The 16,873-nt window shown below is 34.3% G+C and overlaps 1 protein-coding gene across 1 annotated transcript; it reads left to right on the forward strand.

The window, feature by feature from the left end:
- The first annotated feature begins 3,636 nt into the window (after positions 1–3,636).
- LOC149553415 (RAF-like serine/threonine-protein kinase 24) lies at positions 3,637–4,245 on the forward strand. The gene is made up of 2 exons (XM_089790332.1): positions 3,637–3,787; positions 3,893–4,245. Exons 1-2 carry the CDS (start codon positions 3,637–3,639, stop codon positions 4,243–4,245), a joined length of 504 nt encoding a protein of 167 aa, XP_089646458.1.
- The last annotated feature ends 12,628 nt before the right edge of the window (positions 4,246–16,873 follow it).

Here is a 16,873-nt window from a genome sequence, read left to right on the forward strand (position 1 = left end):
GTGAGATTTGGTACAAGGTAAGAAAGTCCATCAAAAGATAATTGAAAGTAGATTTTTATTGGACGTGGTTCTGACTGCATTGATCGACATGTATGCAAAATGTGGTAGTATACAGAAAGCCAATGAGTTGCTTCACAAGCTGCCTAAATGGGATGTGATCTCCTCAAATGCAATGATTGTAGGGTATGTACAAAATGGGCTTGTTATAAACCAAGGCCTTTAGTTTTTTAATAAAATGTAATTATTGGGTGTAAAACTAGACACATCAATGTTTGTCAGCATCCTTCCAACTTGTGCCAAACTTGGAGCTCTTGAGAAAGGTATGGAAATACATCAAAAAATAATAAAAGATGGCTTCTGTCAAATGTTGTAGTTGTCACATCTTTGATAGACATGTATGTAAAATGTGGATGCATGCATAATGGATACAAAATGTTTGACAATATGCCTCAACGTGATGTGACTTATGGAATGCGATGATAGATGGATATACCTAGAATGGACTTGTTGATAAAATATTGGGGATGTTTAAGCAAATGCAATTTGTAGGTGTCAAGCCAGACACCTCAACCTTTGCCAATATGCTCTCCGCATGTGGCAAGCTTGGAGCTTTGGAATAGGGGATAGAGATACATAAAAAATAATCGATTGCAGATGCTTGTTTGAGATCATTTTGATTGCCCTAATAGATGTGTACGAAAAATGTGGGAGTATACAGAAGGCACAAGCAAGTTGTTTGACATAATGCATCATCCTAGCATAGTCTAATGGAATTCAATGATCACAAGATATGCAATGCATGGCTATAACAATATGCACTCCATCTCTTTGAATAGATGAAGTACTTTGGAACAAAACTTGACCCTATAAGCTTCATATGTGTTCTATTTACATGTAGCCATGGCAGTCTACTGGATGATAAGATATTCAAGTTTCAATACTACCATGTTTATGTTTGCAATAGGGAGGGAGGGTTGGCAAAGAGCGAGGGCAAGGAGGAGGTGAGTGAGCAAGAGATACATAGAGATGGAAATAAAAATAGAGGAGATGGAGAGGAGAGAGGAGTAGATAGAGATCAGAGAGAAAAATGAATAATGTGGAAGAGATGGAGAAGGATGTGGAGGAATTAATGGAGAGATCTATAAAGGAGAGGGAAGATATCACGGTAGAGATAGTATCATGGGGCGTCATTTCATATGATAGGAGTTAGAGAGTACTTCTCCAGTTACAAGGAGGAAGACACCAACATCCAGATTTCTATGGGAAACTTGTCCAAACTCAACCCTGTTGGGAAAGGGACTGTTCAGTTTCAGAGGGAGAATGGAAAGATAATTCCTCTTCATGATGTGTTATATGTGCCAAGCTTAGGTATGAATTTGATTTCTGTATCTTTTCTTCAGGATAGGGGGTATAATGTACTCTTTAGAGGGACACGTGTTGATTAAGCACAAGGATTGGAAATCACCCATAACTATTGGAGTTAGGAGTGGTCGCCTTTATAGATTGCAGTTTGATACTCCTAAGGCACTTATGAGCAACAATAATCCTAGAGATCTTAGAGAGCTATGGCATAGGAGGATGGGCCATATTCATCATGGAGCACTTAAATTTCTTCGTGAGACTGTGACAGGTGTTCCAGAGGTGAGCACAGAGCATGATGATACATGTAAGGGATGTGTGTTGGGGAAGTTTGCGAAAGCATCTTTTCCAAGGAGTGACACCAGATCTAAGGGTGTTCTTGATCTAGTACATTCAGATGTTTGTGGACCTATGTCGACGAAATCTCTCAGAGGATATGAGTATTATGTTACTTTTATTGATGATTTCTCTAGAAAGACCTGGATATGCTTCTTGAAGACTAAACATGCGGTTTTCAGTCGATTCCAAGAGTTCAAGGCTCTTGTGGAGAACTCGACAGGAGAGAAGATAAAGGTTCTTCGGTCAGACCATGGAGGCGAGTACAAAGGAAATGTCTTCCAGGAGTTCTGCACCAGAGAAGGAATCAAGAGAGAATGGACTATTCCTTGGGTCATTTACCAACAGGAGTAGTATAGAAAGGGGTCATTGGGTCATTTGGATATGAAGTAGCGTTTGGAGAAGCAGTTTGCAGTGTTAGCAAATAGTCTTGCAGTGTTAGCAAGGGCGTAGTGTTAGCGTAGGGATAGCAGTGAGGAATATCAGCGGGAGAAATTAGGAGGTTGTCGGAGTTCTGCAGTTTAATAATCATTTACGATAGGAGATTAATAATCAGTGACTGCAATAGTTAGATTTTTCACACTTGTTTCCTCCCATATACATATATTAAAATATTTTTCAAAATACATGTAAATTTTAATATAAATATTTCACATATATTTATATTAATATGTTGAGAAATATAATTTGAAATTATTTTATTTACCCTAAAGTTATCTCACTTTATTTAAAAACTATGTTATATATTGTTTATCTTAAAAAGACTATATTTACAACTAAATATTAATATTTTTACATATAAATAAAGGAGCAATTACATCACACAGCTCGAAAGCTTTTAAAGATGCCAAGAAACAAAGTGGGTGTGGAAGTCAATTGATTCATCACGCTTTAATATTCTTAATATTCTTTGATAGGCTATACTGACGCAGATTGGGCAGGAAGTACAATAGACAAAAGGAGCACTTCAGGGTGTTGTTTTAGCTTGGGATCAGGAGTTGTATCTTGGTTCAGCACGAAGCAGAAGTTTGTGGCTCTAAGTTCAGCAGAAGCATAATACATAGCAGCTAGCATAGCGACATGTGAAGCTATATGGCTTCGGAAGTTGTTAGTAGTCTTGTTTGGTGAGAAGGTTGAGACTACTGTGATACATTGTGACAATCAAAGTTGCATCAAGTTGTCTGAGAATCCAGTGTTTCATGATAGGTCTAAACATATAGATATCAGATATCACTTCATCAGAGATTGTGTACAAAGGGGAGTTGTTCGACTACAATACATACCTAAAGATGAGCAGGTAGCAGACATTCTGACGAAGGCTTTATGAAAGGCCAAATTTATCTTCTTCAGAGATAAGATGGGTGTCATGCAGAACAACTTCCTCGCTAAGAGGGAGTGTTAATTATTGTTAGTTGGACAGCTGTTATTTCTGACCCGAAAATAGCAGCACTATTTATGGGTAGCTTGGACAGCTGTTTGTCCTTATCTATGAATAGCGGTTGTATTTATGGGTGGTTTGGATAGGTGTTTGTCCACTTGCCAAAAATTAGTAAATGGTTATTATTTACTAATTTTAGTGATTCCTTTTGGACACTTTGCAACCAATTCTATTATTGGCTGTTGAGTTGTCTTAATCTCAACCGTTGGTTAGATTTAATCTCGGTCGTTGGTTTACCAACAGGAGTAGTATAGAAAGGGGTCATTGGGTCATTTGGATGTGAAGTAGCGTTTGGAGAAGCAGTTTGCAGTGTTAGCAAATAGTCTTGCAGTGTTAGCAAGGGCGCAGTGTTAGCGCTGAGGAATATCAGTGTGAGAAATTAGGAGGTTGTCAGAGTTCTGCAGTTTAATAATCATTTACGATAGGAGATTAATAATCAGTGACTACAATAGTTAGATTTTTCACACTTGTTTCCTCCCATTCTTCTTGTCTGGTATCCGAGAATGGAAAAGCCTCCGGTCCAGAGTTCGAATCGCGTGAAGTGTTTGTGCAGATATGGAGGCAAGTTTCTCCTCCGCCCCGCTGATTCCAAGCTCTGCTACGCGGGGGGCGAGACGAGGATCATAAGCGTCGCTAGAAACATCACCTTTGCAGGTTCAGATTTTTCTTTTTAAGAAACTCATTTGAATAGGGGAAAAGAAAATATTGACTAGAAATAGATTCTTAATATTCTTTGATTGACCCTTTTTCTTTTGACAGATCTGTCTGCAAAAATTGAAAAGGTGTTTGGCTGCGATTTGCTGCTCAAGTGTCAGCTGCCCGGGGAAGATCTGGATTTTCTTGTCTCCATTAAGTCCGATGAAGAAGTCGAAAGTATTTTGCAGGAATTTGATGGCCTTCACACCAAAGTGCGGATCTTTTTGTTTCCGAAGCCCGCCAAATCAAGTCAATTTGTTATGCCGAGCTTTCCGAAAGAGCGGTGGTCACAAGAAGTGGGAAAGGGCCACTATTTGCCCCGCTATGTCTCCTGCATTATGGCATTTTGTAGGGATTTTGCTCGGAAAATTTTGCCCTGTTTTATGGCATTTTGGAGGGATTTTGCAGGAATTTGATGGCCTTTTTGTTTCCAAAGCCCGCCACTATTTGCCCCGCTATGTCTCCTGCAATCCATTCTTGTCCGAACCCTCTGATTGCCCTGTTTTATGGCATTCTACTCACAGCTTTTTGTTGCCTAAACTTGTTTTATTTTAGGAGAAAGAAAGCGAATTTTTTTGTAATGCGAGAAACTCAGCAAGAGTCTTTGTAAATCACTGTTGCATTGTCTTTATGAATATCATGGAGTGTCTTTATGATTCATTGTGAATTACATTGTCTCCAAACAGGTATTGGCGAATATCATGTGCTCTGCACACTAATTTGTTTCCCTTCATGTGATCTGTATGCTAATTTGTTTCACTAGGTGCTATGCTTTGGTCGTATATCTACTCGAATTTAATCGGGGAAGAACTTTCCAAAATCGAAAAGATTTCTGTCAGAATAGAAATGATATATGATAACACTGAATTAAGGTTAAAATCGAACATGCATTGCCCTTTCTCCAAATTGGGAGTACATATTCCTTCTCATAGTACATAAATAATCTTAGAACTAGTGTAACCTCAACGGTTAGTGCCCGGTTAAGCTTCTTTGATAATTTAAAATCATCAAACATTCGTTGGAGTAGCTCGGCAAAAATGGAGCAGCAGACATTTTAGATTGATGGCTCTCTTTCTTCATGCTGCTGGAATACCATATCTCATCTCGCACATGTTGCAATGTAAGAAGTGGTAATATTTTTAAATCCATTCGAACTACATAAAATTTCTTAATTTTAAATTTTTTTATTTTTTTCAAAAATGAAAATGACTTCCTGCTTTTCAATTGGGAAGACGATAAAATTTGACAAAATATAAAGATGTTCAAAATTTTCTAAATAGTCACTTTGAAGCGCTTTTGCTAAAGTCAAATTTCCGGCCTTTCATATAAAGGAGAAATAAAAGTTTAAATTATAAAAGAGGTAGGATAATATTAGGAAGTGTTGAGAACAATTTCTTTATACTTGTTAATTTTGTTATATTAATGAATATTATTATTATTTATTATTACAAGTTTGTTTAGTTTGCTTTTTGTATTAGTTTATTTCTTTTGGAAAACCAATATACTTTGTTGAATTTAAGATGTTGAAATATATTTTCATTTGATTAAAATTTTCTTTAATTTAGTAATAATTTGGTTATTTTCATTTGTCCGAGGAAAAATTACATAACATTTGACATCATTTTAGAGGGATTATTTACATGTCCACTACAGAGTCATAAGCCAACTCTTCTTGAAATTTTTCCTCTTCTTCAAAACTTCAAATGTATGTTTCACTGCGTTGCATCCTGTCACGACCCATCTTGTGACTTTCATTGTCTTATCTATGTAGCGATCATGTGGCAAACTTGTTGATTTGACCTAGTCAAACTTTGATTAAATTGGATTAATTAATAAATAAGTTAACTTCTACAATCTGTGTTAATTAGGATGATTTAAATGAATAATTATTCCATTGAAATGTTATTGTGATGATTATTAATGTTAAACATGATTAGGCTAATAATGTTATTTTATGATGATGAAATGGACTTGTAGATGATGATGTTATAAGTTACGTTCCATGATTATGATGCCTTGGGGATATTGATGCATAAATTATTATATTGTTATTATGATGCTTAAGATGTCGAATAGTTATCTTTAACGAATATTGACTCAATTTTATTTGCAAGTACTTGAGTGGATGCAATATTGACAGGATGAGAGTGTGGTTTAAGTAGAGAGGGTTAGTCTCTCGGAAGGGGATGCTTTGAATGGTCTCTAAGCCACACACACACACATATACACTTAGTTTCTTTTTATTTCCATGATTTGATTTAATGTGTCATGTTATTTTTGCTAAGAGCTTCTTTAGATCAGATAGAAGTAATTTTTAATTACTTGTTTGTGAAAGATAAATATATATAGAATGTGAGTTTTTATTTTTAGGTGTTCTTTGTTGATATATGATTTTTTAAAAATTATTTAGTTGTGAAAGATAGATATATATAGAATGTGAGATTTTATTTTTAGGTGTTCTTTGTTGATATATGATTGTTCAAAACAATCCTTGCAAATGTAAAGCATGTGGAGTTTAAACAAAACATATTTATTTGATCAATTGATTGGTAAATTTTAAAATAAAATAAAAAATGATAGTTGTAACTCTTTCTATTTTGAAATATATATATATATATATATATATATATATATATAGGTTTTTAGTAAATATTTATTTAATTATTATTTCACTGAATGACATAAATGATACAAATGGGTATGAGAGAAACATGAAGGGAATGGAGATGATAATTATTGATTATTCTACTTGAATTCAGGAGAATAGGGGAGCGGGAATGGGAGTTGGAGGAAAAGACGACAATAGAGGAGGAATGTGGAAGGGAATTAAAAGAGGAGGACACTAAACTTCAGAGGGGTGAACGTTTTTATTTTGGGGAAAGAGATGGTAAGAAGGGAGGATAGAGAATACCATTGTTGGTTGGATAAGTATATTGAAGACCACATAGATTTTTTTTTTTACGACAACGAGTATCAGGTTCCAAGTTATTGGGTTTTTAATTCATTTCCATAGCATAGTGTGGATTGTGAAATGAAAGAATGCGAAATTGTAGTGTTATTCTTCTCAGTTTCATTTTTGTTTCTAGCAAGATTTGATCTCTTTGGGTGCTGTCTGAATATTCTTTGGAATTCTGTGATTTTTTATTTTTTATTTTTAAATTTAAATAGACTAAACCATCTTCTTTAGTGAACAGACCTCTGTCTTTTATGTAAGGAGTGAGTGCTCAATTGTTTAGAAATGTTGACTTCCTTGGGAAAAATGTTAACCCTTTTGTCAATCCATATTATTTTCTGGAAGTTACTCTACACTTCTTTGGTTTTCTATTTATTGCTTTGCTTGGTGATGAGTTCAAAATAGTAAGAAATCATTTCTTAGGAACTTTTTCAGCCAAACGTATGTTTCTGGTTCATGAAACTTCACTAATCCTTGCATGCGGTTTTAGGAGATGGTAGAAAATATTTACTCTTACTTGTAAATTTATGGATATAAGAGAACCCTATCTTCAATGTCTTCATCAACAGAACTATTAAGCTGGTCATTCATCCAAAACGAGTATGGAGACAAAGATTTTTCCTTGAGGCAACAGGTTACTGTCATGGTTGGGATAGAAAACAAGTGTAATATCTTTTGATTTAATCTCAATGTTTTATTTAGAATCCTTACTTTGTATGATGACTTGAACTTCCATATATTATTTAGACTGTTCAAAAAAATTAGAGAATGTTGTTGTATTTTTGTTTTTGAAAAATTACTGTGTAAGAAATACTCCATTTTATCATTCTAATATCTGCATTATAATATTTTCTTTGCATTGATTGGAAGTTGTGCATTGAGGTATGAAGCTGGAGGGAAATTGTACAGAGAAAAATTGAGTAATGAGCAAAAAAAATAGATTTGTAATCAGACCTTATGTTTCTTGAATGACTCGCCTTAAACTCGTAAAATCCCATACAAAAACCTACTTGACAAGAAGTGTAAATTATTACTATTTCAAGCTTATTTTTGTTGTTATGTTATAGGTAGTCAAAGCCTTCTATTAAACTCAAACAAGTAATTGTGTATTGTAAAAGATGTTGATTTTTCAGATAATGAAATAGGTAGTTGAAAAATCATGTTAAATTCTACAAATTATCTTATGTTGGTTATACAATGGCTGAGGGATGCTTTGATTGGATAAACTCGATGAGAAACTTAAACCATGTTGTTCTCATGAGTGTCAAGTTGTTTTCCTTGATGGTTGGGTGCAATATGGCAAATAGGAGGGTGGGGATGGATGCATTATGTTGTGCTTCTCTCAATCTGTTAGATCATGAAAAGTAGGATTCATTACATTTTGGCTCTCCTTTCCAGTGATGTTGACAAATGTTGTGCTTGGCCAAGCCATTTTTATATTGCATTTAAGAATGATGATATCTGATATGTAGAATATGTGTGTTACTATGCTCAATTTATCTTGCATATGTGTAGATATGCTTATTTAAAAGAAATGTACATGTGGGTAGATATGATACAATCTTTCTTTCACTACATATGAGTAGAATGTGCAGTGTTCTTTTCTTTTCCCTACCAAATTCCATGATTAGGCTGCTAGGCACATAGATGCATGTAGTATGTTTCACGGTTGCACTGGATCTATTCGATCCATCTTATTTCGAGAAGCTAGGATTCTTGTGCTAGGGTTGGGGAGTTCTTCATATCAAGAAGAATCTCCAGGGAGTAAACACTTCGTGGTTGGCAAGGTAAAAGCACCTGGGCCACACTCCCGTCTGAGCTAGCAGAAGGATGATGTCTATAGGCTTTGGAGATCGGATATACTTCATGACACTTGTTATGTTTTCAGAATCTATCTTATAACCATGTATCTTCTTCTTGGCAATTATGCATGGTATCTTGCATTGAAGAAATCATGTTCTAGTTATTGTAACTTCAAATTTTTATGTACCATTGTTCACAATTTGATGAACATGTGATGTATAAAATTTGTATTTCAACACCTCAAGCATACAATGTAATGATTCTTTCATCAAAAATTAGTGAGTTCATATTATGTTGAATTATTTATTAACCAATTGTACTTTTAATTTTCGAACAACATTGTATTATGAGTTATACTTTGTGTTAACTACTTGTTAACCTTGATTAATCATTTTTTATTACAAGATGCTTGAAAAAAAAAATTCAGCATTTTGTGATGTGGCATTGTTTTTTGTACATTTAGCACTTTTGTGTGATTTGGAGATCTTGTTATAGGGATTGGTTCTTACATATGGTATCAGAGGTATGTTTTAATCTTAGGCCTTGGGCTACTATGCTAACTTGCACCGATGTGTTCCAGGTTTTTGAGTTACCATCATGGCTACAAGAGCTAACCATAGAGGTGGGTCTGAAAGTGGTGCACGAGTTGAGGAACCTAATGAGAGCTTAGATCGGATTATGACACTATTGACCCAATAGTGGGAATTGTTGTAGCAACAAGGTCAAAGGATCCATAACCTAGAGCATGGGACTCAAGGTAGGCAAGCTAAAGAAGAGGCAAGGAAGTGTGAAGAAGATCAACACACTGAGGCCTTGCGTAATCAAGAAGAAAAACTGAGGAAGAAATGTGAGGATGAGAAATTGGTTGGGGCTTTAAGGATATCTGAGGAAGACTAGAAGGCAGAAGCTAACTTTCAAGTTACTTGCAGTAATATTAATAGGGTACAAATTGTAGCTAACTTGAGCAAAGATCTCAAAAATGTTACACCACCCACGTTTCATGGTACTAGAGCTTTTGGGGAAGATTTTGAGGGATGGATTACTAGCATGGAGAAGTATTTTCTAGCTTGGAACTATACATGGAAATCTAGACTACTTTGGGCTACATTTCAGCTGATGGGTGAGGTAGCTACTTGGTGGTAAAATGTGATTGGTGAAAAGAAATTTCAGCATGAGGAGGTAACTTGGGAAGAATTTTGGCAACATTTTTGCAAATGATAGTTACCACAACTATTCTATTAGAAGAAATCATCAAATTTCTACAAGCTAGTTTAAGGGAATATGAATGTTACATAGTATCATGATGTAACATCCAGTTTTCTTGGGTCTAATTTAACATTCAAAACACTCAAGGAATACAGTTATAACTTTGATTTCATAGGAAGGAAGTTACATCATTCATGTTCATGTGAAGAAGATTTACCATTAAAATCAATTGAACAAAAATTCTTAACTAAAATCTTGAAATACCATTATGTGAAATTACTTTAGAAAATGAAATCACATACCTCGAAAAAATTGAGATTGAAAATCATCTAAGGATGCTTTTGCAACCACTCGAGTTAGTCCACAAATACACTATAACAATTTCATATGACATCTATCATCTAAAAACCACTATCTTAAAATCAAATTAAATACTTCTATTATCTTAATTTAGGGCATCACATACCACTGTATCAATTAGGGTATTGTTTACCTTCGGTTCATTTAGGGCTTCTAATACTGCTATCTCACTTGGGGCTTCAAATACCATGGATTCATTTTAGGACTTCCGCGACCACTAATTCAATTTAGGGCTTCCACAATGACATATTCAACTAGGGCTTTCAATTTCACTATATCATTTAAGTTTCCAGCTATCACCCAATCAATTAGGCTTCAAATTTCTTTTTCTTCTGATTACTTATCTGTGACTATTTCTCAAGATTAGATAAATACTTATATTCATTATTCATATAAATGAAAACTATTCACAAATCAATCCAGGTGTAAAATAATGATAAAAATGAATTTAACTCATTTCAATCTTACCCTTTCATAAATAAAAATGATAATGCCTAGTTCCAATTAACATAGGAAAGCATAGCTTATCTCTATTTGACACCTGTCCAACATCTTCAGAGAGGTGAAACATTGTCAGGGGCTTTACCACCCAACCTCAGACCACAATATATCCCCACATGATCTCTAACAAGAAAGGCCCTCCCTACCCATAATTGACTGGGAACATCATTCCATCCACTGGGCATCATGATATAAAATACGCCATATGACTTGGCAACAGGAGATCACCATAACAGTAATATGCATGAGCTATTAATTAATTCATATTAAATGATAAATATTGAAATGTCATAACTAATAATACTAGTTCTTATCATTGATGATTCCTTTCTCACACCTCATCACCCATCTTCTTGGCTACACAGTTGGGTGAGTCCCAAGTATCTGGAGTTCTCGGAGTAGATGACTCTAACAATTCTTCAAGAAGATTTTATGCCTCCAACACCTCACAATCTATGATTAAAATATTTAAAATTGAATGTTTACCTAATTAAATTAGTCATAACCAATTTCTTTTTAACTCCACTTGTTCACCATTGTTGGCATTCTTGCCAGTGAATTTCCTCAGTGTCAAAATTTCTAATTCATGATGGGTAATATGTTTTAAAACTTGCATCATTTGGATACTTTCTAATATACATGATTATCTCTATTTTCTAAAGGTTGATTTATTATTGAGGTCTCAGAATTATTATTGTTAAGTTGGTAAGAAATTGTACATATTTCATAGTTCAAAAGAAGGCATAAAAGATTAACCTTAACACTTCAGTCTTAACCATCTAAGAAGATTTAAAAGTATCAAATAAAATATATAGGAGATCAGATAATGATTTATCATTGTAAAACAAGAATACATGATTAACTATACTCTCCAATAAACTTCTGGCTCAATATCATATATAGCTTTGCAAACTAGAAATGATCAACTTAATGCACTCATGATTAATCTTGAAGGCATACAATATATTCTCTGCCACAACACTAATAGGTTATACAAAAGATACCAATATTTTTTTTTCTACAAACAAATATATATAGCTCTACTAATTATATAAAATATGCAATGTTGAAGCTCTGTTATTTAATACCTGATCACTCTTGCACACACCATTCTCATACAACTAGATATATATAGAAAAAGAAGTCAACAAACTTTATGGGCATTAAATTATCATTAATAGTAGTCGGCAGATTTCTTTATGGAAGATGACAAACTTAATAAGGAATATGTTAGACTTTACAAGAAAAACAACATACTTTATACATCAACCACTGTATAAGGAAACAACAAACTTGTATGTCTGATTTATGCATAAAAACAGTATCATTTATCCCATGCTACTAAAACTACGACCTAAACTAATGGAATAAGAAATGATTTTTATTTGCAAATAAAACAAATCAAAAGTCTTATGTGACTCCACTATTAAATGACTGAGGGTAATCTTGTGCTTAAGAAATCTACCAATTCGGTTCTATGACCTACGATAAAGATGGTATTGATTCGAATTGGGACCGAATACATTTCTAGTAAGGTTCAAACATTATAGGTAATTGGAATGCCATAGATGGCTTAAGAATTTCTATAATATAAAAGGAGCCTGTGTCTATGGCTTCCTACAGTTACAAAGATCACTCCAATCTTTAATCAATCAACTATAGGAAAAAGAAAGAAGGAAAGAAGATAAAAGGTTTTTTAAAAGTTCTTTTAATTATTAAAATCTACTAAGCAACATCACTTAATTAATAAATAATAACAGCCCGATTCTATGGTTTCCATCTATTATAAGAAAACTCCTACAAAAAAAATTCAAGATGACCATTCGGATTCCAAAAATTAAATTGGCTAAAAAGAAAAGAATAAGAAGTTGGAAAGAATTAAAAGATTAAAATTCAAAGAGAATAGTAATTACAATTATTATAATCCAAAAATTATTATAAAGTACAACTATTAAAATTATTAAATGATAATAGTGCCAAATCATGGTTATATTTAGATGAACATTTATAAACAATTATTAAAAATACTATGACAAAAGATATTTTAAAATCCTTTAAGATAAATTTTATAAATAATTTAATTATTTTAATTAAATTAATTATTAATAACTCAATTATTTTAATTAAGCTATTTATTAAAATAACTCATGTGATTCCATAGATGTATTCTATTCCAAGTCGCTAGGTCCTCTAGTTGTCTGCCCAATTATGGTGATGCCCTACCTAATTCTTTTTTGACAATGCTTCCACCTCTTCGACATGCTCCCTGCAAGAATTTTCTCCATAGTTAAATTATAAATTATATAACCATAAATAATCATAATAGTTAACCTTTCATCCTAATTCCATAAATTTGCAATTAACGATCAACTAACATGTCATCTACACTTGAAATCATAACGACCAACTAATTTACCATTTCACCAGATTATATCAAATTAAACTGCCAACTGACTTCATGTGAACCTCAGTGTCTATATTCCAAGCTAGGTCAAAAATTGGGATGTAACACATGAGCACTTTTGTCATTTGGTAAAGTACGTTCTGTAGTACCAAAATGTTGAGCTATTCAGAACCCATAAATTTGTGATGGGTTTGAAACATGAGATTTACAGTGAGGTTAATGCAAAGCCTAAAACCATGGAATTTTCATTACGTAAGGCCCTCAAGAAGGAACAAAGGTTGAAGGATGTTTCCTCATCTAAATCCTCCAACCAGAGCTATAAAAGAAAGTTCCAGGATAACAGGTCTTATTAGGATAAGAGGGGATATCCATTTGACAGGCAAAAGGGAAATGGAAAGAAACAAATCAAGAACATGAAGGATAATGATCAAGAAAATTCTAATAGGAAGAACTTTCCACTTTAGCACCACATTCATGCTACAATTGATCATAGAGAGACAAATTATCAAGTCACTCTCATACAAATGATTGGTACACTTTTTGGATACCCTACTTCTATTCTTATAGATACTGGTGCTACTGAATGCTTTGTAGATCCTAAGATAGTTGCTAAGATACCTGTTAGAGCTAGTTTTATTGCTAAACCTTGGACTATAGAGTATGGTAATAAGTTTGAACATGAGGTAGAGCAATTCTTATTTTGTAGTGAGTTAGAACTTCCTAGCTTTCGAATAAAGGTCAATCTGTATGTTGTGCCATTGAGCTCATCCAATGTCATCCTAGGAATCAATTAGTTAAGTGAGCATAAAGATTTAGTAAACTATCAGGATAAGGTGATTGAATGCCTCAATGACTCAAGTCACTCTATGACTGTAAATGGTGTCAAGCAACCATTTGAATTGAGATAAAAATTTATCAATGCAATTGAAGAAATCAAAGAGGAAGGGTTTCCAGTTATATTTTTCCCATGTCAAGAATCAGGAAGAGGTTCCACCTTGTTTAGAGGATCATCCTATCCTGTAACAATTTAGAGATGTGTTTTCAGACAATTTTCCCAAACTAATCCCTAAAAGGGAGTTCAATTTTTCCATAGATCTTGTGCTAGGAGCATAATGATAATTAAAGGTTCCATACCACATGACTTCCACAGAAATGTATGAGTTGATAACTCAGCTACAAGAACTTTTGGATAAAGTTTTCATTTGACCTAGTGTATCACCATGGGGAGCTCCTATAATCTTTGTCAAGAAGAAGGATGATACCTTAAGGTTGTGCATTGATTATCGCATGCTAAACAAGGTAACCATAAATAATTAGTACCCTCTCCTAATAATTGATGAACTGTTTATCAGATGAAAGGAGCAAACATATTTTCTAAAATTGATTTGAGATCTGAATATCACCAAATTTGAATTTAGGAGGAAGACATACATAAGACAACTTTTAGATCAAGGTATGGGCATTATGATTTTGTAGTCTTAGCTTTTGGACTAACAAATACACCTACTGCTTTCATGAACCTAATGAACAACGTATTTAGAGATTGTCTTGATGAATTTGTGGAGATATGTATTCATGATATTTTAATATACTCCAAGAATTTAGAAGAGTACAAAGAGCACTTGCACATAGTCCTACAACATTTGAGAGAGAGGAAGTTGTATGGGAAACTCTTTAAGTGTTCATTTTATCAGAAGGAGATCCACTACTTGGGGCATATTTTATCAGCTAAGGGCATAGCAATGGACCCTACAAAGATTAAATCCATTCTTGAATGGCCAATTCTGTAGAACTTAAGTGAAGTTAGGAATTTTATGGGTCTGGTATTACAGGAAATTGTTTGAGGGATTTTCTAGCATAGCAACACCGATCACATCTCTTCAGTGCAAGGGTAAAAGATTTGAGTGGTGAAAAGCATGTGAAAAAAAATTTCAGTTGATTAAGAAAAGACTTACTAGCACTCCTATTTTGGTTTTACCAGAACCTAATGGACATTTTTTTGTCACAATGGATGCTTCCAGAGATGGGCTTGGGGGTGTATTGATGTACGATGGTAAGGTTGTTGCCTACAAGTCTAGGAAGCTCAAATTGCATGAAATGAATTATGCTCCTCATGATTTAGAATTGGCTACGATAGTACATGCTTTGCAGATTGGTAGAATTACTTATTGGAAAATCCATTTGAGCTTAAGACTAATCATATGGGGTTGAGATATATTTTCACTTAACCTAATTTGAATGCTAGATAGAGGTGGTGGCTTGAATTCCTCAGTGAGTTCGACTTTGGTATAGAGTATATTAAAGGCAAAGAGAATAGGGTAGCAGATGCACTTAGTCATAGGAGGCATATCACTGTGATCACTTCATCTTGAACTCGTATGAGAGAGTATATTCTTCAGTACCTTCCTAGAGATACTCATTATGAATGGGTGAAGTCAATTTTGGACACTGATGCCTTTGATTCTTGCTTTGATGACTATTCTTTTGATGATGATGGTGTGCTTAAGTACCAAAATAGGATTTATGTTCCCAACTATGAATGGTTGCAAAAAGTTATTCTTGAGGAGATGCATTGCTTTCCATTTTTAGGGCAGTCGGGGGTAAACAAGATGATGGTTGATTTGAGACCTTTATAATTTTGGTTGGGAATCAAACGGGATGTGACAAAGTATGTTGCCCAATGTTTGGAATGTCAGATTGTTAAGACTAAGCATTTCCATCCAACAGGTCTTCTGCACCCACACGAGATTCCACACTTTAAATAACAGGTTATTAGCATGGAATTTTTTTAAGGTTTACCTATGACTCGATACAAGCATGATGCCATCTTAGTCGTAGTAAAAAAATTAACTAAAGTTGCCCACTTCATTCCTAGCAATCAGAAGGACAAATTTCCAGTTTTGGTAAGAAAGTTTGTTGAAGAGATTTTTTGATTGCATGGTATTCTAGAAACCATAATCTCTAATAGGGATACCCGAATGACTTTAGGGTCTTGGAAAAACTTGAACTTTGCTTTGGGTACATGCTTGAACTTCACTATAGCTTACCACCCTGAGAGTGATGGGTAGACTAAGAGAGTGAATCAGGTTCTTGAAGATTTTTTGTACATGTACTGCATGGATCAATAGTACAAATGGGAGGAGTATCTTCCATTTGTGGAGTTTTCCTATAACAACTCCTACCATTCTTCCTTGGGTATGGCTCCATTTGAGGCTCTTTACAGATAGAAGTGTCATACTCCTATTAATTGGGATATATTTGAGGATAAAGTTATTGTAGGTCATGAGATGCTAAAGGAGATGGAAGAGTAGGTGAACTTAATATATACTTGGCTAAAAGAGGCAAAAAATTGATAGAATAGTTATGCATATAAGAAATACACTTTTCGATAGTTCCAAACTAGGGATAAGGTGTTTCTGAGGGTTAGACCACATAAGAGTTCAATCTCTTTTGGCAAGAGCTCTAAGCTTTCTCTGAGATTTGTTGGCCCGTTCAAGGTTTTAGAAGTTATCAACCTAGTTTCTTATTGGCTTGCTCTACCACCTACTTTAGCTTGCATTCATAACATTTTCTGTGTTTTTTGCTTAAATTATATCATCCTAAGATATTTCATGTGCTTAACTAGCATGTGTTGTAGGTACATGATCTAGGGGTGATGGTAGTTCAACCCACCTAACTCATTGAGCAACATACCATTAGGGTACAAGATAGGGACATTCTCTAATACAAGGTCCAATGGGTCCAATTTGGTGTGGATAGTGCCACTTGGAAGGATGAGGAGGATTTATAGAAATCCTTTCCCCATGTTTTTGTTTAG

Source organism: Cupressus sempervirens, chromosome 6 (assembly GCF_028749045.1).
Source record: "Cupressus sempervirens isolate cs-2001-9-10 chromosome 6, ASM2874904v1, whole genome shotgun sequence".
In the NCBI taxonomy this organism is placed as follows: domain Eukaryota; kingdom Viridiplantae; phylum Streptophyta; class Pinopsida; order Cupressales; family Cupressaceae; genus Cupressus; species Cupressus sempervirens.